Source organism: Bombus vosnesenskii, unplaced genomic scaffold, assembly GCF_011952255.1.
Source record: "Bombus vosnesenskii isolate JDL3184/JDL3185 unplaced genomic scaffold, Bvos_JDL3184-5_v1.1 scf7180000013295, whole genome shotgun sequence".
Taxonomy (NCBI): Eukaryota; Metazoa; Arthropoda; class Insecta; order Hymenoptera; family Apidae; genus Bombus; species Bombus vosnesenskii.
In genome coordinates, this window is record NW_022882946.1 from 5,272,738 (window position 1) to 5,295,111 (window position 22,374).

The following is a 22,374-nucleotide window of genomic DNA, read 5'->3' on the forward strand; positions in this document are numbered from 1 at the left end:
CTTGCGTCGACGACTCGTCGAATCGCTCGTCCGTTCCTAGATCTATTCTCCGATATCGAAATCGTTAGCATCGTGTAATCCAGAACGAAGATAAAACCAACCGGCGTTAGAAGTTAGGACAAAGTCGATCGAAGGTGGTGGCAGGCTGGCGAAGAACGCGTGCGGAGCAGGAGGGCGCCGAGGAACGCCACTGGCCACGTGACCCGCCAGCAGAATCCGCGGCGTCCGCCGAAAATCTAAATCCGTCCGAGCCGAGAAGAAGAGGCACCCGCCGCCGGCCTCCGGGGACTCGCCGCCCGAGACCGCAAACGCGATAGTCAATAATTGCCTTTAGGGTACACCGGATCGGCGAGCGCCAGAAGAGAGAGATCGAGCGCGATCATCGTCCGCGTGTGCAACCCAACGACTGTCGGACGAACGCAACCCGTTCCTCGGTGGCTTGGAGCACTAGGGGAGGGTAGCCAAGACGTCGAAAGGATGATACGCGTCGACGAGACTGACCCGGTGGGCGGTAAGGGAGACCAAGCATTGCTCGATACACCAAACGGCGTGCCAGTCTATGGAATGCTTACGATCGCGTCGAAGATTGTCGTGGATTATTGGTGAAATATTTGATGGGAATGATTTATTGGAATATAGATATCAAGTTTTAATAATTATAGTTTTATCGTACGTATGGTGAATAGGTATGCAGAGTTTCGAGTGCAAAATTGTTCGGTATCGAGGATCATCGTGATCTGTTTGTGAAACGTTTGATGGGGACGATCTTTGGAATATGTAGATGCAAAGATACAAGATTTTCTCAAGTATAATATACTATTTGTGGTGAATAGGATTGATGTCGATTGTACAATTGTCGAGCATCGAAGATGATCGTAATTCGTTCGTGAATCGTTGCAGACGATTGTTGGAATGTATATATATATATATATATATATATATATATATATATATGTACGATAGATATAAGGAAATATGCAATTTCCATAGTATATGGTATATTATGTGGTGTGAATAGGACTAGTGTCGAGGGTTTCGAGTGTAGAACTGTCGAATTTTTCAACGTCGAAAATCGTTGTGCTTTGTCTGTGAATGACGCGAACGATTTTTGAAATATAATAAGATGTAAGGCTCTCATAGTATATTGTATATGGTGAGTAGGATTGGTGTCGAGGATTTTAAGCGTAGAGGTGCTTCTTTTTAGGAGAAATCTTTTAAAACATATTTTGCTGGTACTAAAACTAACTGGAATTTAGATTGGTGCGTTGAATAAATATAAATGTGAAAGTTATGGTGTGTGTGAAAAAAATATATATATATTCAAACAGGAAATAATTCTACACTTGAAATTCTCAATCTCTTCTCTCTCTATCTCATACGAATAATGTACTATTATAAACTACATATAGTGATTTGAAGATGTTTACTTGCATGAGATAGGGAGAAAAGAGAATGAGAATTTCGAACGTGGAATTGTTCCTTTTTAGACAGATTATTTTAATAACTCGTTAATGTTAAAGCAACAATTTCTATAAAAGGGACGATGCGTATGACTGCTATGCCGATTCGAAGTTATCTGTTTATGCTATAAGGCAGGAAAGAAGTGTCGAGGTTTTATGCGAAAAACGATGTAGGTTCCGTTGAGTTAAACTGAGTTTCCTCTTTCTTTGGCTAGTTATACTCGTGGTGATTTCATTCTTATCCAAGTGAAGCGTGCAGAGTGTGTTTTGAGCGTGGTTTTTCTTTAAATAAATGCAGTGATTCACTGGAATTTGGGACGATGCTGGAGCGTCACTGGTTGTTTACCGATCTTTTTAAACGACCGGTCTCGATGAACCCCGAAATCGTTCGAGGCTACGGATGTTTCTAACCAGCTGTCTCGTACAAAAGGGTGAAATGAGGTCGCGGCCGGCACGAAACTATGCGTTTGTCGCGTTCGTCAGGAGATGCTTGTTCAAAACGAAGAAGGAATTTCGTATCGAAACAAAAAGAAAACCACGCAAAGTATATATAGTTCAACCATTAAGAAGTCACATTGATCAACTGCATAGATTGGAAAGCAGAGAAAAATGAAAATATTATTTTATTACAACTACACTGGAATCGAAAACTTCTGTTGTTTACAGTATTCTCTCACGGTAATTCAATTTGATAACTAAATTGCTAACTAAATAATTAAAAATGTTTGTGTCTTAAGAATCGACGTAACGAAACTGAAAAATTGACAAAAAAAAAAAAAAAAAAAAAACAGATTTGATGGATTTTGCTTTTGAGAGATTCATTTATCGTTTATATGAATCACGATCCATCATAGTCGTGAGTTAATATAAGAAATAACTTTGTTTTTCATTCGTTGCTTTGCTGTAATTTCAATCTAGATTTTCGTTTGAAATTTACGCGACAAATTCATGCGCCTTTCTATTTATATTTTCTATTTAAATTCCGATCGCTTTTGCGTAGCATAATTGTATACATCGTGCATGATCGCGATGGCAGCTTATACATCAAAGTGTGACCACGGTCGAGACACAAAAATTGCTAAATTTATACGCGAGACAATTCGATATACGTTCACCGCTTCCTGTATGTCAGAAATCTTGAGTTGGCGAGGTTCCCTCGTAACCCAGGCTCAACGAAAAATAGATAATTAACGAGCCATTCGGTGTTCGTTTCGAACATCGTGTGTTAAACTATGATGATTTTGACGAATTCTTATCGTAAGTAAAGGAACGCGTCTGTCACCGGAACTGTTGCCACCGGTAACGGAACTCGAGTCGAGTTTCAGCATGATCAGCTTTCGATTCGAGCGACGAAACTTCCATATACGAAATAATTCACGTGTCACGATTTGACTCTCTTTATAAGAATATACGTTTCTGAATTATTGTCCATTTTTAATTCGATTCATTTTTCTTCCAGAAGAGAGTAATTTTCCGTACGATAATAGGGTCGTTTTCCACGCGCTTTATTCAAAGTTAATTTAAAAAATGCTCGAAATTTTTATAATTTCACTTTATTATTTCGAGTTGAAACCGAACGAACGAATTGAATTTATTATTCGTTATTCTCTATTTTTATTACTCCAACCGATCAAATAAAAGAATACGTTTAAATGTGAAGAACGTTGTGAAAAATCGTGAAATAAAATTATCTCGTAGTCATTCTTCTTCTCTAAGGATGATACGTACATCTGGATTTAATAAAATCAACATACCGTGTGTTGATGCAAATATTAAAACGATTTAATATTGCAAGACAATTTCGTTCTAGATACAAAGGTGTACGATCAAAGTCAGAAATATCTGAATAAATCGTAATATTAAAATACCAGTGACTTCTTAATTTTAATCGATTGTTTATAATCGCATCAGCCGCTACCGTAATCGTTGGCGATTCGGTTGCAATTATAAATGCAGTTTTACAAATTCGGAGAAAGATCGATTTATGTAAAAAACTTTAGCATTTACGACGTCTGATCTTTTAAGTTATCTTTTATAGAAAACACTTGGATGAGCGTAATACACATCGAGTAAGAAAGTATAATCTAATCCAACAGCAGAAAATGTATTGTATTGTATTGGCAACTTAGTGATTGCGGATTTTGTCAATACCACCTAATGACAAAATCCGCAATCACTTAGTTGCCAACCCAATAGAATTAAGATGGTCTACAGTAATTTATTACAATTTCAAAATTTATTTCAACGATCTAAACTTTGATATTAATTACAAATTCTCGTATTTTACAGAGCTCGAGCCGAGTTTCCCCTATCGAAATGTGACAGTGCGTCGGGGCGTGGAATTCAAGGATCATTACGACATCGAATCTGAGATCGGACGGTGAGTGATGATCGCACATCGATTTCCTTGCGTATCACATTTGCGTATTTTTATTGTTGACAAACAAAGAAACGCATCGTACCCTACGCGCTCGCGATGGGAATAGACGCGTAAAATTCGCTACGTAACTTTCCAGAGCCGACCACTCGACCGAATTTATGCATACAGAGACACACGATCATTGCAAATATCGCGGCGAGCCGCAGGGTTGGGCATGCTGTTTCTGAATTTGACACAATATGCGTGCTGGTATTGCGCAATGATTATACAAGCTGTACCGAGACTCTAATGCATGCCTCAGGCATAGAGGAACGTTCCAAGGAACACGGAATTTCCGTTTTGAAGGACGCAACCTCCACTGACATGGATAAACGAGATCAAAGCTTCTAGTAGCCTTTTCGAAGTCGCTTGTTAATGCTATTGCGATGCTCGATTTTTGTATTTCTGAAAATCTTTTGTGACGCAACTGAACGCTCGAACAAATTTTTCAACGAGAATCAGACAAACGAGATTCACGGTAGTCGAACGAGACGTAGGAAACGCGATACGTTTGACCTTTCAAACGCGTGTTTAATATGCGAAAATGTTGTAAAAATTGTATTGGTTGCAATTCGTTGAGATAAGTTTCATTTCATAAGACACCTTACACGTATAACGAGAAACGACTTGGAAGCGGTTTCAAAAGTAAAACAATTGGAAAGAAATATTTGTAAGGTAGAGTAACGATGATATAGGTGATAAATTTTCCGTTGACGGAGGTGGATTGAGACTGAAAGAGAGTCCGAGAAAGAGGAAGGAAAAAGTACGAAACCTTGACGTGTTTATTCCTTCCGGCGAACGTGGTATTCCTGTCTTGTATACATCGTAATCTTTCAGTTACTATGCGTGTCTGCCATTATGAATGAGACTCGGACCTGAATGATTTTTACATGCAACGCCGCCGCTTTCACGAGCCAGTAAACCTACGAAATAAACTATTGGAACGTTTGTGCTTTCCAGTTACTATTCGCATTCCGATTTATGCCATGTTACTGCGATGTTTTTAAACAAAATATATATTGCGTAGAAAATATTGGTAAATACCTTGTAGTTATTTATCAAAGTAGGAAACGTTGTCAAAACAGAGAAATTACCTCGATGGATGTATCGAGTTTCAAAAGGAAGAATTTTATTTTCGATTAGGATCGGCGCAAAGGTACGATTTTATTTTTAATTGCGAGACACAATGTTGATGTGTATTCGTAACCACTAACCACGCACAAAGTATTGACGGATGGATCAGTGCCAAAGGTAAGATCTGAATGTCAATGACAAACTATTAGTGAACCATCGATTCTGAATGATTGTTTTCGATCGAGAAATATCGGAAGATCTTCGTCCACGATGCGTGGTTTAATATTTCAGATTATTCGAAGAAGCGATAAATTGAATTTTTATGGATACATAATCAAGTAACTTTAATTTCTTTTATTCGAGATGATTAGATAATAATTGGCGAAATGTATTGGAATATTACGAAACGATTTGAATGACTCAATAAATAGGAAATACTTGCTTCTGAAAAGTGGCAGAGGATCCTCTATAGAAAACTAACATGTTGATATCCGATATTGTTTCAAGAATTGAAGGAATTTCTACGCGATTTTTAAAGATTCTTTAACGATATCGTCGAGGAAGAATTTTGTGATTAAATTCAGAATCGAAGAACAAACTTTTAATCGAACATTCGCTTGTTTCGCTAAGCGTACGTGCTCTATCAATTTCTTGTTATTATGAAAAACTTCTTATAACAATCACTATCGCAACATACACTATTGACGTGTCATAGTACTTTAATCTTTACTTCGATAATTGCAACGAAATTAGAATCATTCATAATGCAAACTCTATTTAACATTTATATCTGAAAATTCCAATAAAAGGTGCACGATCTCGAGTCATTGACCATTTCTGTGATAAAATTACTTCATTCACGATCAGTGCGATATTTCTGGCATCGAGTTTCTAGAAAATCTCCATCTCGAATTATCGAGCACGACTGTTATTCTAATAACAAGTTGTACAATCGTAAATCATATTTTCCAATTAACCGGAATCGTTTTCATCGTTCGGCGATCTCTGTCGAATTGGCCATTTTCCATCGAGTGCGTGATATAGCGTGAATCATTGCAATGAATCGTAGCCACTTGCGAAAAATATCTCCTGGATGGCCATCGAAATGAATCGAATGCGCTGTGCAGCTTGATAACGAAGGTATGCAAAGAGTCGACGCTGCACCAAGTTCGATGTGTAATCAAGGTCCTTGCACGTCTATAAATAATGAGTTTTTCGTAGTGACTGACGTTCGTGCGTCGAATCGCCCAGCATCCCGACGCTTTTACTCTTCACACATAGATTCGATCGAGCATCGACGTTACGTTCCTAGCTGAATCACTTTTTCACTTTATCTGTGTATACTCGAGTTCGTTTATAATTGTAGATTATTCCTTAGCTTGAAATTATGATAATTTATCGTATTGTATAGTTTATCTATACGCTTGATGTACATCCTTGAAAGCTCGTAGTTGCTCGATGGAAGAACACGCTGTTGCAGTAATTTCGCATCGACTAGAACACTGTTCGAAATAATTGCGAAATTGCTACTACGAATGATTTTATCGTAAAGAGAAGCTAGAAAGTTTATAGGTTCGACGACTGACGAGATCGTAGTAAAAATCGATCGTAAGAGAATTATTAGAAAATGTACGTAGACAAGAAGTCAGAAAGATCAAAGTGGGAAATAGCTGTTTAATTTTTTTAAGCAGCGTATAACAACGTAGTAATAACTGTAGCGGTTAATTTTCACGCCAATTATTTCAGCAAATATTTTGACGCTGTTCCTTCTAAATGAACTCTTGGATCGCTTTTCACATCGCAACTGATTAAAATGCAGATTAAAACGCAGTCTCGCCACGGCATCATACGATTTTCTGGCAAACATTCCACTGCGATAATTTGTAATTTCTGCGTCCATAGTATGCTCTACTAACTCAATGAGTCACTAACTTGGCTTCGTGACAGTCACGTTACACCATCGTGTTTCAACAAGGCTCCAAAAACCATAGGCTGATTCTATGCTTCTGCGGGTTTTTCTTTCTACGCGGCACATACGGTTTCTCTGTTCACGTAGATTTTTCTCGATTCGTTCCAAGTCAACATGAGATTCCTGTGCGTATTTATAAACGCAGAACATAATAAATTATATCAATCGAGTGGAAAAGAATGCGAGCATAATCTCCTTTGTAACTATACTTATAGCCAAATCATCTTGGCGCGATATGAACGGTAAAATTGTCAAAGTTCTCGCCGGTGTTGCTTGGCACAACAAGACGCGATAAATTTTGAAATCGCGACAGGTGGACACGAGAAATTTATTTTGTTTGGTACAACACGGAATCGGACGCAATTATTTGCAATTTAATAGGGAAAAATCCATTCGCTCGTTTATCCTTCTTTTTTAAATGATCGCCTTCGTGATTTTTTAGCTTTTCCGATTCGAACTTTACGCGATTGGAGTTTTAATCGAAAGAGTTACGTTCCTCTAAATGCTTCTGTGTTGTTGCACATTTCCACGTGTCACTGGTTAAGTAAACTCGAAACGTGTTATTAAAGATATCGCGTATTGCTCATCTCTTGCGAAATTATTTAGTATCGAGACGCGTCTGTTTGTATACAAAATTCCTAATTTTCTTGGATTTCGATGACTCTCTCTGCGAGAATGGCATCCTAACGTACAACGTCAACGTTTTGAGTAAAATTTTGCTGGAGGAAAATTTTTCGTAATATTTTCTCGAATTTAGAAAAATGCTTGAAAAATGAAACCGAAGAGCGTACGTAAACGATATAACGTTATAATCTTGAAATCATTTAACTTTTAATCGATGTGCCATTTACCATCAGCGCGAGAAATGTAATTTTCATTAAAACAGATAATTCGGATAAATTGTTTTAACAATAACATAAATTACGATAAGAAAAAGGAATAAGGCGTCTTGTTTGTATAAGAAGAAGGAATGTTGGAGTTAACAAGGTCAAAGTTCACGAATGCGACTGCTGTTGGCGTTCTTGAGACGTTCAATGAAATATTAACAAGGTGTTTTTCTTCTGTTCCTTCACATACCTAAATGTTCTCGAGTTACCACGATTTATTACGCTGACATTTACTATTGCAAGACTACAAAGAAATACATACTATCATGTATTATTTAACCGTCTATTTTATCCCATTTTCAAGGTTCCAGCAAGCATCTTCTTACCATTAATGAGTTCCATTTCATTTGAATCTTGTTACCAATGAAACTCAACTCTATCGTAAAATTTGATATTTAAAAATGATTCAAGAATATTTGTAACGAGTATAGCTTTCGATGTTTGGCGCACATTACCATGCATCAACAATAGCTAATGCGTTTCTGTCCGCCGAACAATTTACATGAAACGTGTTTATGCTTCGAGTGAAAGCGATTGTACACGTTTAGACTGGGGTACGATTTTTTTCGTCGAAAATAACGTTTGATTTCGCGCAGTATCAAGAGTGAATTGTTATAATTTACGAGGCTTACGAGGTCTCAAAGAACATACGGGTGAAGATGGTTTATTGGATAACAGACAGAAGTCAATTCCTTCCTTCGGTAAATATTTGCTACTGTCGCTAAGTCGTTTTAATAGTTCAAATGTTCTAGGAAATCGAGATTAGGATAGAAAAATGTATCGAAGTGAAATGAAATTAATCGAAAGATTAGAAAAAAATTACAAGAAGTTCAAAGAAGGCTAGAAAGATATTTGAAACTACAGTTATGAAAATTGAAAATTACAAGTATTTCAGAAAGATGAAAAGATATTTGGGAAATTATACCGCCGTTTAGAAACGTGCAAAAATGCTCGAATTATTTGCACAGTAAATGTAACTTGTACATGAATGTTGTAACGAGAAGCATCTATAAAACAACGGTTAACACTTTTATTGCACAACTGGTAATTACTTGCCAACTTTCAAAGTGTATCTAAAATTATTCTGCCTGTACGACTCCAATTAAATAAAAATCAACTATTAATTTTACGAATCGCACGGATTTGCATATTTTTTGGTAACCGTACAAACGATAGATTTGAAAGCCATCATTTTGACGAAACCGTGCGTACGATCGCGCATAATTTTAAAATTAACGAATGAAAGCAAAGACAACGAGGCGATCGAAGTCGCCTTGATAGAAGTTTCTACGGATTCTTAGGTGTACAGATACGTGAAACGAGATCGTACCTATTTGCAGAGGAAAATTTGGCACCGTTTATCGATGTAAGGAGAAAGTAAGCGACTTGATGCTCGCCGCGAAGGTGGTGAACACGGCGAAAAAGGAGGACAAGCGATCGGTGGAACGAGAGGTGGAAATTATGAGACGGTTACAACATCCACGACTTATTCAGCTCTACGATGCCATTGACACCGGCAAGCAGATATACGTAATTTTGGAACTGTAAGCTCTTAATACAGCAAATGTGTTCATTTTAGAGGAATCATATCGATTATGCTTATTTTCGCGTATGTTCAAGGATCGAAGGCGGCGAACTATTTGAGAGGGTGATAGACGACGATTTCGTGTTGACCGAGCGTAGCTGCGCCGTTTTCATGCGACAGATCTGCGAGGGTATAGAGTTCGTTCACCGACAGAATATTTTGCATCTCGATTTAAAGGTAAATTATATTGAAAAATATCGATTTACGTTATTGGTACAGCTGAGCTTTGTTATTCGACGATTAATACATTTATTGCTACTAAAACATGACTTCTCCTCGGCAATTGCCTGTGTTTTTCGTCATAGAAATTCTCAGTTTAACTGTATTATGAGAAAGATTGTTATCTATGGAAAAGATACGCAACTAGCGAGGAGAAGCCACATTTTAGTAGCAGTAAATGTATTTTTTGTATATTTTTCATTCATAGTTATATTAACGTAGTTTGCGTGTTAACTCTGAAGTATATCTGGTTTATTACATAAATGAACAGAGTTATTAAATAGAAGCTATAGTTAATGAATTTTAAAAGCGTTTTATCGCTTAGTTCGGTTTAATTTACATTTCACAATTTATCGTATAATTACATTATTTCGCTTTCTAATTCACATTTGACAATATAACGATAAGGTAAACGATATACTCTCTGTTTCTAGCCTGAAAACATATTATGTTTGACAAAGGAGGGTAATAGGATCAAAATCATAGACTTCGGCCTGGCGAGGGAGTACGATCCAAAGAAGAAGTTGCAAGTTCTATTTGGCACGCCGGAGTTCGTTGCACCGGAAGTCGTAAATTTCGATCAGATTGGTTATGGTACCGACATGTGGAGTATAGGCGTCATCTGTTACGTATTGTAAGTTGCCCTTCAATTTCGATCCGTTTACTTTACATGGAAAAACAGGAACATAAATATTTGAGAAACGTGTAACAGCAAGTAAGAAATATCGACAATACTTGAAATATACGTGTAATAAATGTTTTTGATTTTTCGAAAAAGAAGATTTACGAATTCAGAGAATGACACGTTTCCGATTAATCCATGTTTTTCTATATTTTCTAGTTTCTAAATTTTCAAACTTGTAAACTTTGAAATATTCGAATCTTTAAATTTTCAAACTGTTTTATTCTCAAATTCTCCGCGCTAAATGTATTCTTCCGTAATTTCTACTAAATTTAACATAGAATTTTGTTTATTTTATCTATCTTGCATATATACATATAAACCCTGATACATACTTCTCCGTAAATGCCTATTAAAAAAATTCTGCTTCTACTATAAACATTAGGCAAGTAGCCTTCGGCGAAAAACGTGTAAAGCGCGTTTCGCATTCCACAGCTCTATTTTCTAACAACGCGAAGAACATAAACTTAACGCTTGGTGATTTAACTGTAGATTGTACCAGTAAAATTATTTCTCGTTTGTTCCTCGACGAAGAAATTAAAGATCTTTCACATTTCGTTACTCCGTGCAAATTACAACGAGAGACGTAAGCAAATTATTTATTTCTATTTTCAGATTATCCGGTTTGTCACCGTTCATGGGGGACACAGACATCGAGACAATGGCGAACGTGACCATCGCGAAGTACGACTTTGATCATGACGCATTCGCCAATATATCCGAAGACGCGAAGGATTTTATCCGTTGTCTGCTAGTCAAAGACAAAGAGTACGTATCGCTTGTTATTTTTGAGAAATATTACGTCGTACCAAGGTGACGTGGATTTATGCTAAAATATCCGAACCACGTTGCTAATTACGATTGACAGAAGACGAACGTGAACACTGACACGTTCGCAGAACTTGTTAATGAACGCAGCTGCCCAGATAACGAAATACACGAACAACTTTCTTGTCTTCGACTGTACGTACATCGTTTGCCAAGAAAATTCAACAGAGCCATCATTTTCTGTATCCTTCGATCACCTTATTCCATTTTCTCGATTAAATGATCCACTGTTTCGAATTGTTCGGATTACGTTAAGTAGGGTAATTCATGGCAAATGTTTCCAACTGTGGCGTGTAATACGATCCCTACGTGCACACTTAATACAAACAGGAACGATAAGACTAAAAATTGATCGTGTAGTTACTGCAAATATTGAAACTGTGCAATTTTAAAGAATATGAACAAATCATGGAATATTCATAGAAACTAGCAGACTAAAAATTAATTATGTAGCAAATGGGATAAATATTAGGATTTCTCGTTAAATATTGAAATCGTGTAACTCTAGTTTCTCTAGGCGTTTATAAATTAAAAATTAAAAGCGATATCATTTTAGCGAACTTTTTATGTCGAAGGCGAAGGCAAAACTCACGAAGAAATTGTAATTTTAATTCCGATACGTAATCAAGTGTAACTTCTGTTTCAACTTGAGATAATAAAATAATAGTTGTTGATACGAATGGCGTAATGAAAATTGCTAAACTATTTTCCGATTGCTTTTATTCTGTTCGTTATACTTCGTCCTTCGCGATAGATCTCTAAAGATTATGTTACATTTTTGTATTTCAAACTTCTTAATCGGTCTCTAAATAATTTCTTAATTAAAAGATATCGAGATTGAATTTAATTCGAAGTAAGACCTTGCAAATGAAGAGAAAAACAAGTTCTTTCGAACGTTCGATTATCTGGACAGTTACGCTCGCGTTTTTGTTGTAACTCTTTCACGGTTACTCTTCGACTTTCTCTCTCTCCCTTTGTCTCTGATTAATCCCGAGCATGTTTCCTTCATCTTCAATATGTTGCTTTTCACTGGAAGCGATATATCTTATCACCAAGCAAAATCAATAAATTACTACCGACTTTCAAACGTCAGTCTTAATCTGCGTAAATCAATGATTTCAGCACGAATTACGATTTTACGTTCCCTTGAATTAAACTGCTAACAGAAAGCACGCAAGTGCGTTCAACGAATCGAATCGAATACTCAATTTCTCAACTTCATTTTGAAGAAGAATCGAATTACTCTCGTACGCCGTGCGTTCACGAACAGTCTCAACATCCGTTCGACCTGCTGCTTCTAAAAAAAGCATTCAAAAGCGGCCAAGGAAGCGGAAATCCATCGTACATATAGTTTCTTGATCTCGGGACGTCTGTCTGGCTTCTGATTTTCGAATTCCATTCAAGGAAACACGTTCTATAGCTTCACACGTGTTCCCCGCGTTTCCATCTCATCATCGCTATCAAATCATTCGCTTCCATCGTTGAAAATCTATATAGAGTTGCACGTTCCCGGTTCAGAAGAGAACAGGCAAAAATTCTACACACACACATATATATATATATATACACACATATATATATGTTTTTGTAAAAGAGAGAAAGAGAGGGAGAGAGAGAGAGAAAGAATCAAAAAGCAACAGAGAAAGAGAGACACAAAACATCCGAAACAAATTCCTGGCGATCCTGGATCATCCTCACGAAGGAGCTGTCCAATCTTTCAGCAAACGAATGTCGGCCACGCACTGCAGGGAACATCGTTGGTTGGTGAAGAAGCCAACGACGCAGCAACAGCAGCAGGTCGAGCAAACGGCGACGATATCGAAGCCGAAGACTCCAGATCTGCCAATCCCTCGAGTGGAAACGAGCAGCGTAGACGAGTTGGACGTGACCAAGGACAATCTGAGGCTGTTCGTGGAGCGCTGGCGTGAGCACCCTGACAGCCCGTACATCATAGATATTCCTCAGTGCGTGTTGACTCAACAGAATTTGACTCGCGATTACGAGGAATTAGTGTCGTTAGGAGGTCACAGTCCGTCGCCTTGTGCCAGTATCTCCAGCACGCCGTCGGAAGCGACGGATGGCTCACCCCGAGAGAGCTACGGCACGTTCCTGACGGTGCCTAGCTACGGTCTCGAGAGGAGAGCCTCCGAGGGCGTCACCACGGAGAAGTCAAGGGGCGACCCTGCCAGTCAAATCATCTTGGCTGATGAGATAATTAAATTATCAGAGCGTCTGAGATCCATAGCGACGGGAGCGAGCGGATATTCGAACGAGGAGGGAAGCTCCTCGGAGACTGGCGAACAGAGCAAGAAGCCGCTCGAAGACAGGGACAAGAGGAACGGTGTTCGTTCGAGGAACGGATTGGTTTCTGAAAATACCGAATGCAACGAAATTGCAGAGAAATTGTCGAGCATAGTAAGACACAGGAAGCTCAACGGAACTACGTTCCATAGTAGTCGTAGTTTTGATAGGAACACGGAAACCAGTACCGCGAATATGTTCGCCTCGTTGAAGATGTCGAAGCAGAAGAAAGAGGAGGAAAGAAGCCGGAAAGGCTCTATAGAATCAGTTAGGTCGGAATCTTTCGACCAGAAAGTGGAAGATATAACGAGTAAGAAAAATGAAATAATATTTAACAGAAATGAGGCTGAGATGGATCTTACTCCACCGTGGCGGCGCGCACGAGTGAAACAATTTGGCGAGACTAGTAGAGACGTCCCACGAATTTCTGCCCTTCGTAATTTGCATAAGAGTCTGAATCTGGATGAACCTACTAATACCAAGGATTTGTTGCTACATTTGCTTGGTGAATGGGAAGGTGCCACGAGGTCGTCAGGAGTTGGTCGCAAGTCTGTCAGCGTCGATTGGTGTGGCGAGGAATCTGTTGCTAGGAAAACGATGAACTCTTTGGCCGAATATTTCCAATCGAAACAACAAAAGTCGACGGCGACTAACGTTAGTTCATCCACGTCGAGTTCGATACATCGTTGAGACGACTCCGTTGGTGGAGTTTTGATGGCTACGTTGGATTTGCCTGTCGTTTCTGACGACGACGACGACGACGACGATGAAGATCGTTCGCCATTGTGAAGTTCTCAGGGCAATACAAGATACAGAGACAGTGGTGGATGACACAGTGAAGATATACGATTATTTTTTGTTTAATGTATACAAATAGCGTTGCTACTTCCGGTTTGGATGGAACTGAAGAGTTTGTAATGAGTGCGCAATTTCATTTGAATTCATTTGTGTCGAATTCAAGTAAATACGTGAGTTCCTGGTGAATTGCTCGTGTTGTCAAATTTATTATGTTCGATTTAGAAAAAAAACGAATGATTATTAAAATTTTTCGATAATCGACACGTGTATTCATTCTTTTCTTTGGTCTCCAAGAAAATATTCCTTTCACATTCAGTTTGGTTAGCAACAAAGGGAAGAATATATAGAGACAAAAATTTTCGTATAGTTGAAATGTAAAAATAGAAGAAGAGATGTTTCCTGTACTAAGTATATTTAACTACATGTAACTGTATATTATGTATGAACTTGCTGGAAACCAATTTGCTCATTACTCCACTTTTTATGAATTTCGTCATTTCATTATATAAGTACATGATTAACGTTCAATTCTCAATGAACAAATCATTTACTTTCGTAAATTCGTTCATCGCAAGAAGATGACACAAATAACGATAAATTCCGAAGTAGATCGAAGAAACAGTGTTCGCAAGCAACATAATCATTCTCCTGTACCTTCCGATCTGTGAAGTTCATTAACGTGGCTTCTAAACGATTCAAATGTACACGAACAAAAACTAATCCATAAATGGATACCGTATAACGTCAAAAGAAGATCTTAAAGACTGGGAAGATATAGAACCAGATTTCTCTTAATTTTATCAGTCTAAATTTACTGTTAACATTAATTGTACGTCAATAAGAGGAGAGAAGGAAATCAATTAATTGTATTACACGAACAATTTTGTCTCGACAAGATGTTACTATTATGCGAATCTTGTCTCATTGCAAGTTACCAAATAACTACGTTAAAATTCGTTTGTGTAATAACAATAGAAAATAGTTCTCATTTTATTTCTACATCCCAACTATGTATACGAACGCTTTTGTCTCTCGCCATGCTTAAGATATCAACCGATTTGCATAGAAATAATCGTAAATTTGATCGATTGTTTTGCTTCAGGAAAAGACCATCCGCTACTCAACTCTTAGAACACCGATGGTTGGACGTGGCCTTGGAGAATCCGATCTGTAAAATTAGATTAAAGCGGTATGTCATCAAGAAGAGGTGGATTAAAGCGGTAAACACCATACTGGCGTTGAGACGAATGGGTGCCCATTTAGAACTCGATTTAGTTTGATAGCCTATGTCTAGATTACTTTTAGATAGCGAATTAATCATTAAGTTTCGATTTTCGTCGAATATACAGAAATATCGCGATGATTTCTGGCCAGGATACTTGCATCAGCGTAACCATGTGAAGTATTATTTTTCTCCTAATTTGCGTCTCTGTTAAGACGTAACGATTAAAACATTCGCAGGCGTAATGAAATTGACGCTAGAAGCTTGTAACTTTTTCGTAGACGCTGAAATTCTAGTGTGTGATTAATATCCCCTTGAAACCGTAAATTTGGAAACTGTGACAGTATTATAGAAACATTGATACGATGAAACTAATTCCATTTTAACATGGAACAATGTACCAAAAATTATTATAAGCCTAGATGTAATTCAATCACTAATTCAGACAAATATTTTAATACTTTTCATCGTTACCATTTAATGTATTGAACTATACATATCTTCTTTTATTTGTATACGAATGAAATACGCGAGCCATATAGTTTAGCGATGATTATTTATCTGTTACGTAATTAACATTTGATTTCAGGTTGATTTAAATTAGATAGATAATTTAAGGAGAACTTATGTCAATATATGTATGTATTAAAATAATTAATTCGACATATCTTTATTTTCAATGAGAATTCTAAAAGTTTCATTTTCTTTTAAATATCTGAAAATCTTTCTTATTAGACGATAGAATTTCGATTGACTTTTTTTTTCTTTGAATTTAGAACATAATTATAATTAGAATAAGAATAACTATATTCATAACTATAACTTTAACCAATATTTTTCCATTTAGTTTATGCTTTGACACCAGTTGAGGTTTCGATAATGTAAGTACTTACATATATCATAATATATAATCCATTATTGTATTAATAACATATGCATATCGACGTGTAATTCTACCAAATTAAACGGCATATTATAATTTTTTATTTATATTCCCAATAACGAATACGAATGTAATAAATATTCTATTTTCTATGACTTTGTTGCATGAAACTGTACGGTAAACTGTCTCTTTGTTGTTCGAGTGAAGGATTATGTCCGTCGTAAATTTATAATCCGTATTCGTGATACGCATGATGATTGTGTATTCGTCTCTAGCTATTCGAAACGTCGCATCGCCTCTGCGATTAATAAATACTAAAAGGTCGAAATTGACGCCACCGTCGATAAAATACACGCGCTCAGCCACGAAATTCCTGCAACCGCGTGTATTGTGAATTTATGAGGCTATCCCCCGATAGGAATTCGTATTATGTAAATACGAGCATGTAACGCACCAGCCGTGCCTTTAAATAAAGTCTTCTACAGTGTCGTGGACGACACAAAGCCGCACGATATTGTATTATATTAATAGATGTAGTTCCACCTGTTGTCTGACGTTTCCTATTCTCAATCGCGGCTGTTGCTCCTCGCTCGTTGTACAGCGAGGCCTTCAAATAATTTAACAAATTCAACAAATTTCAGAAAAGTAATAACAGAAAATAAAAATGATAATAACGACAATGTTAAAAAGAATGTCGTTAATTTGTTCTCTTCTATTATTTATAGTCGCATCGATCATTTGCATGAGTTATTAGTAACAAAAGAATGAAAAGTTACTATATATTATTATATGTATTATAGATGATTTAATAATTCTTGCATTGATTTATAATCTTTCGTTTTAACAAAACAATTGTTACTTGGAAGTAATCTTGAATATGTACGATAAAGAGTTATATATAATATAGTGTACCATTAGCGGTATAATTTTGTTAGAATAAAATAAAATTGCTATAGTTGTTATTGCAATTGTACATTCTTTCTTTAAAGTAATTTATTGTTTGTAATAGTTTTAAAAAATGAGACTGATCGGAGAATTTCACGATTTCCAATTCAAATTCGTCTTCTAATATTTCTTACAGATGGCGTCGTCGTATAGTCCGAAGTTGTTTTCTAACATTGACAGTGTTTATTATATAGGAAAGGTTATATCGTTCTTTTTCTGTTTCAGAAAATATTAATTAACAATAATTATAATTTCTCGAGTGTGACGTGTGATAGTAGTTATCTTTTTCATAATTTGATGACATTCGTTCTTGTCAGTATACATTATACTTTATTTTCACAAAGATGGTGAGTAGATGATGTATCGCAATAAAAATAAATTTCGTGTCATTTTAGAGGTATTTTAAAACAAATGTATTAATTATATGTTAAAGTACTATTTAAAGAGCATTCAATTCAGTACAATTCAGTAGGTTATGTTTCGGTTTACTAGGGATACGTAACCATACGTTCTTTAGATTGTATATCAATGCATCTTAAAATATAATGTATTTATATTCCAGGTGGATGCTTTGCAGAATTGGAGTCCTTATGCCAAAAAATACGAACCCTTGAAGGCAGGTAGCATCGATGGTACAGATACAGAACCACATGATAAAGCTATTAGTCGTGCGATGCAAGCACATTATGAACCACCTCATGGATTAAAATCAAAACCAGAAAGGACATTATTTGTCGCCAGATTTGGTCCAAAAATTACCAAACATGATTTAAAGGAGGTTAATATACTTCAACCTTTATTGTTTTCACAAATAAAAAAGGTATATATACTTAAGTATTAATAAATTTAGTTTTTTTCTAGATATGGAGAAGTTGTATCGGCAAAAGTTATAGTTGATGTTGTAACTGGATTATCCCAAGGTTATGGATTTATTGAAATGAGAAACGAAGATGAAGCTAGAAGAGTAATTAGACGTTGCGTAGATGCTACGTTAAAAGGCTATCAAATTTTTGTAGATTACGAGTGTGGACGTACTTTGCATGGGTGGAAACCAAGGAGACTTGGTAAGTAATTACATCCTAATTGCTTATAAGTGTTCAACTTTCTAAAATTTATATTATAATATGTACAAATAACTAATAGTTGTTATAATTTTATGTAGGTGGTGGTTTTGGTGGCAAAAAGGGGTCAGGTCAACTTAGATTTGGTGGAAGAGATAGACCTTTTAAAAAACCAATCGTACCTCATATTATTAGGTCAAATGCTCATCACGAACAACATTATCATTATGAAGAACCTCATCAGTATCAAGAACATCACCATCAAGGACATCAACGTTATTACCAACATTAAGAAAGTATCCATAATTAAAATCTTTTAATAACTTTAACATTAAAATACGTTGTAATAATGTTGTCGTGATGTACCTGCGCTTGTTCAAAGATTTGTTTGTAGATTTTGTAATTTTGACTTCATTCTGGTAGAAATATTTGAAATCTACACTTATTTTGTGAAATATGTTTTAACGTATTATACATTATAAGTAATGTATAAATTAAGAAGTAAATATCACTTACTAAAAATAAAATAAATTTAATGTCAGAAACTTTTAACGAAGAAACAAATGTTTAATATTTCTCCTGATTATTTTCTAAAATAGAATTGAAAACTACGTAAAACATTCTGTTTTTTTTTCTTACTAAATCTGTGCTATATCTAAACCATTGCAATATATTTCTAATCGTTGTCTGATGTCATTTAAAGAATCCTTTTTTTTTTCAGCATACCATAAATTGTAACCGATGCCAAAACCATCACTGTGAAATATGTTGTTTTCGTTTCCAAAAATTACAAAACATGTTCTAGAGAGAATAGCACTCTTTCCAAAATAAAGCACGAATGTCCTAAAACAATTTTGATTTATCCAAAATAAAGAATGTTTTAATTCTTCAATCCTAAAAATTACCGTAGCATAACTGTTCTACTCATCATACGACGCCACAGATCAATTTTATGTCGTTGCTAGAATTAATTAACACGTAATTATTTTAATCCGGTTAAAATCAGCGGAATTCATTTGATTATTCAATTCGTTTTATCGGAAGATATATAATCCAAAACAAATAATGATGCCTAGCTCGTTAATTGCGAAGGTATTAAAACCATAACGACTTTAATCTTGTTAAATTATATCAAATTCATTTTATAATAGGACATTCGTTGAATCAACTAAAATTGTTTTCCTTTTATACCGTATAAAATTCTTCCTTGCACAAAAATAGAAGAATATTGTTCAAATTATCGTTCTCGATTGTATCCCGAACATTTATACGTACTCTCACTCTGTATATTTGTAATCTCGCACTAAAATCTCAAGATGGTCCAATTACGTATGTTAAATCAGATCAACTTCACTATAATGAATACCATATAACGAAACTTTCGTTGAATCAACCAAAACTACTTTCTAGCATATGTAGAAAGCTTTCTTGTTCTTCTTTCTATCTTCAAGATTTATATTCCCATCCTATGCTCGGAATCTCGCGTTAAAATCTATGAAGATGTTAAATTCCTCCAATTGAGTAGGCGTATGAAAGATTAACAGGCGTCGCATGACCAATTAATCAGCGATCATTGGGAGAGCGAGCAACGCCAAGAGAGTCGAGTTTTCTGGCGTGGTGTGAAGCGAGGTCGTCAGCGTCGTGGAACTTTATACTCGAGCGTCGGCGACACCCTCTCCCTAGCACGGCCCCCTCCATATATGGAGCCGCCTCGTGGTTCGACGTCGGCCACGCGAACGAAGTTTCAGCCTCCAGGCTGCCTCTGATAAGGTAGCCTCCTTCCTCGACTCGTCTCTCTCTGCCTCATCCACATTCGCCAAGGTCTCAGAGGGGCAACCCACATTCGTTTATCGCGGCTCCTATTTCGTCGGTTCGGACTCGGACGCTGCTCCCGTTTTCACAACATAAACGCTGCTCTGCCCCCAGTGCTTTTTTTATTCACGGACACAGCTGCCGGAGGTGGCAGCTCGTATACGCGGTCTTCGCTACATTTTGTAGCCGTTAGATACTAGATGTCGCACACTTTACTCTCTTTAGAGTTTGAGTTTTGAGTTCTTTTTCTGATTCTTTCGATTTCATATTATCAAATTATTAAGAGTCGACTTTATTATGAGCCTCTATGTGTGTAGAATACAAGCGTAAAGTATTAGGAAGAGATCGGTGAGTTGAAGCAGATCACTTGTCCATAAAGTATAATCTATTCTAATGATGATTTGACTATACTTGTGGCTCTTCTATGTGAATAATTAACGTTTCATAAAATAGAAATGTGTAATACATGTATTATGTATTGTAATACATACAAGTAGAATATTAGGAAAGATATTGAAGTAGTAAAAAGTGAGTTTGTTATACTTGTAACTTTTCTATATGCACGATTAATATTTTATGGAACAAAGATTCTTTAAGGTTTTTTATAATGTAAGAATTTATAAATCTTTTCTGTGAGGATCAATATGTAGATTCTTGTAAAAGTGCAATTTTTTCTGTCATGCGATTAATATCTCATTATCGTTATTGGGACTAAAATAGTGATTTTCTTAACACCTTAACTTTCTCTTTTTCTTTAGAATGTATATATAGATTTATAGATCTTTACTGTAAACTATAATAATTGTAGAGTTTGTTAGAACATATGTCAGTAGTATAGATATAAGTTTCTTCGTACGATAATAACATCATAGAGATATAAACGAGATGAATTTTTGGAACATACTTTCAGTTATCGTGTAATAACTAAATGACGTATAGAGTATCATAATAATTCTTTGCACATAACTTTAAAAGCTATATTCATATTTTTATTCGTTCCTTCATTGCGTTTGCACATTGTCGCATTTTTCCCTTGGATATTTGAACCTTCCATCTGCTTAATACATTCTTTATGACTTTGAAACTTTCATTTTATGTTCTTAAATCCCACGATATCCTTCGAACGAGAGAGAAAAATTTTATTTCATCCGACATAAATATTTTTATTAACTCTTCGACAAGAGATAAATTTTTAATAAATGCTTTTATTAGATATCCTCTGAGAAACATGGCGAAAATTCCCCATAATTATTGATAAGATATTATAAACAAAATATTAAACAATATTAATACGAATTGTTTGAACGTTATAAGCAAAATATTGAATAACAAAGCACGAATAATCGTTGTTTCAACATTACAAGCAAAATATTCAATGACAGAACGTTAATAGATATTGTTTCATTAATCTTCTCGTTAACAGTGAATAAATTACATTCTACGCAACCATTTGTATCGCGACTATAATAATGATTACATTAATTTCAGGCACACAAAGTGCGTCGGATGGCTTTTAGCAAAGGGACCATCATTTTCATATTGTTATTGCAGGAGGGTAAATATATTTAGTAATGTGCCGTAGACCAATGGGCAGTAAACTTTCGACCGGTGCGGTAGCGAGGTTGAACACGATACGGGGCAGATATAATGTAGCTATATCAGCGTCAGAAATAACTCACTCGGGGAAAAATTTATCCTGTATTTCTATAATCGTTCTAGCATATGCACGGATAATGCTCCAAAAGAAACACGGATAAATTTACTTCTAATGTCTTTTTCATGTTTGTTCAGCAGATCGATGTTCTGTAATACTGCGATCTTTAGTTAAAAATTTATACACAGACGGGGCACCCTCTTAAGAACGTATTTCGAAAAATGAAAGCACTGAGATAAAAGCTACGGCTTTTATCGTACGCGATAAACAGTTCCGTCGAATAACCTTCCCGTGAAGCGTTTTTTAATTCGCCGCAGTTTCCGGCTTTTATTCCTTCCTTTCCTTTTCCCTTGCTCTCGGTCAGACGTGAGCACAATTACGAACTCAAGATTTCTCGTTCTGCTATTAAAAGTACTGCCCCTTCCCATTTTCTTTCTTTTCTTTAAGCCAACCGGCGAACGGAAATGAAGGTAAAGTGGAAACGCGAAAAGGTTTGCGAGTGGTTGGCACATAACGTTTGAATAAATTGCTATCTTTAAATACTCAGAATTAAGCGCCCTACGATGGAAGAACAC

General features: G+C 36.2%; 2 protein-coding genes across 4 annotated transcripts; both read left to right on the top strand.

The window, feature by feature from the left end:
* The first annotated feature begins 232 nt into the window (after nt 1-232).
* Nucleotides 233-14,452, top strand: LOC117233202 (calcium-dependent protein kinase 16-like). Of its 3 annotated transcripts, none has more exons than XM_033493274.1 (7): nt 233-511; nt 3,750-3,840; nt 9,150-9,353; nt 9,430-9,571; nt 10,048-10,247; nt 10,911-11,063; nt 12,845-14,452. In XM_033493274.1, the coding sequence occupies exons 1-7, from the start codon at nt 478-480 to the stop codon at nt 14,112-14,114; spliced, it is 2,094 nt and encodes a 697-aa protein (XP_033349165.1). In that variant the 5' UTR covers nt 233-477; the 3' UTR covers nt 14,115-14,452. The 3 variants fall into 3 exon arrangements, with proteins under 3 accessions (XP_033349165.1, XP_033349168.1, XP_033349167.1); XM_033493277.1 differs by lacking the exon at nt 233-511 and adding an exon at nt 536-686; XM_033493276.1 differs by lacking the exon at nt 233-511 and adding an exon at nt 2,461-2,717.
* Nucleotides 14,453-16,343: 1,891 nt separating this feature from the next.
* Nucleotides 16,344-18,886, top strand: LOC117233203 (U11/U12 small nuclear ribonucleoprotein 35 kDa protein-like). Its single transcript, XM_033493278.1, has 4 exons — nt 16,344-17,619; nt 17,835-18,050; nt 18,123-18,336; nt 18,435-18,886. Exons 1-4 carry the CDS (start codon nt 17,617-17,619, stop codon nt 18,623-18,625), a joined length of 624 nt encoding a protein of 207 aa, XP_033349169.1. The 5' UTR covers nt 16,344-17,616; the 3' UTR covers nt 18,626-18,886.
* Nucleotides 18,887-22,374: the final 3,488 nt, after the last annotated feature.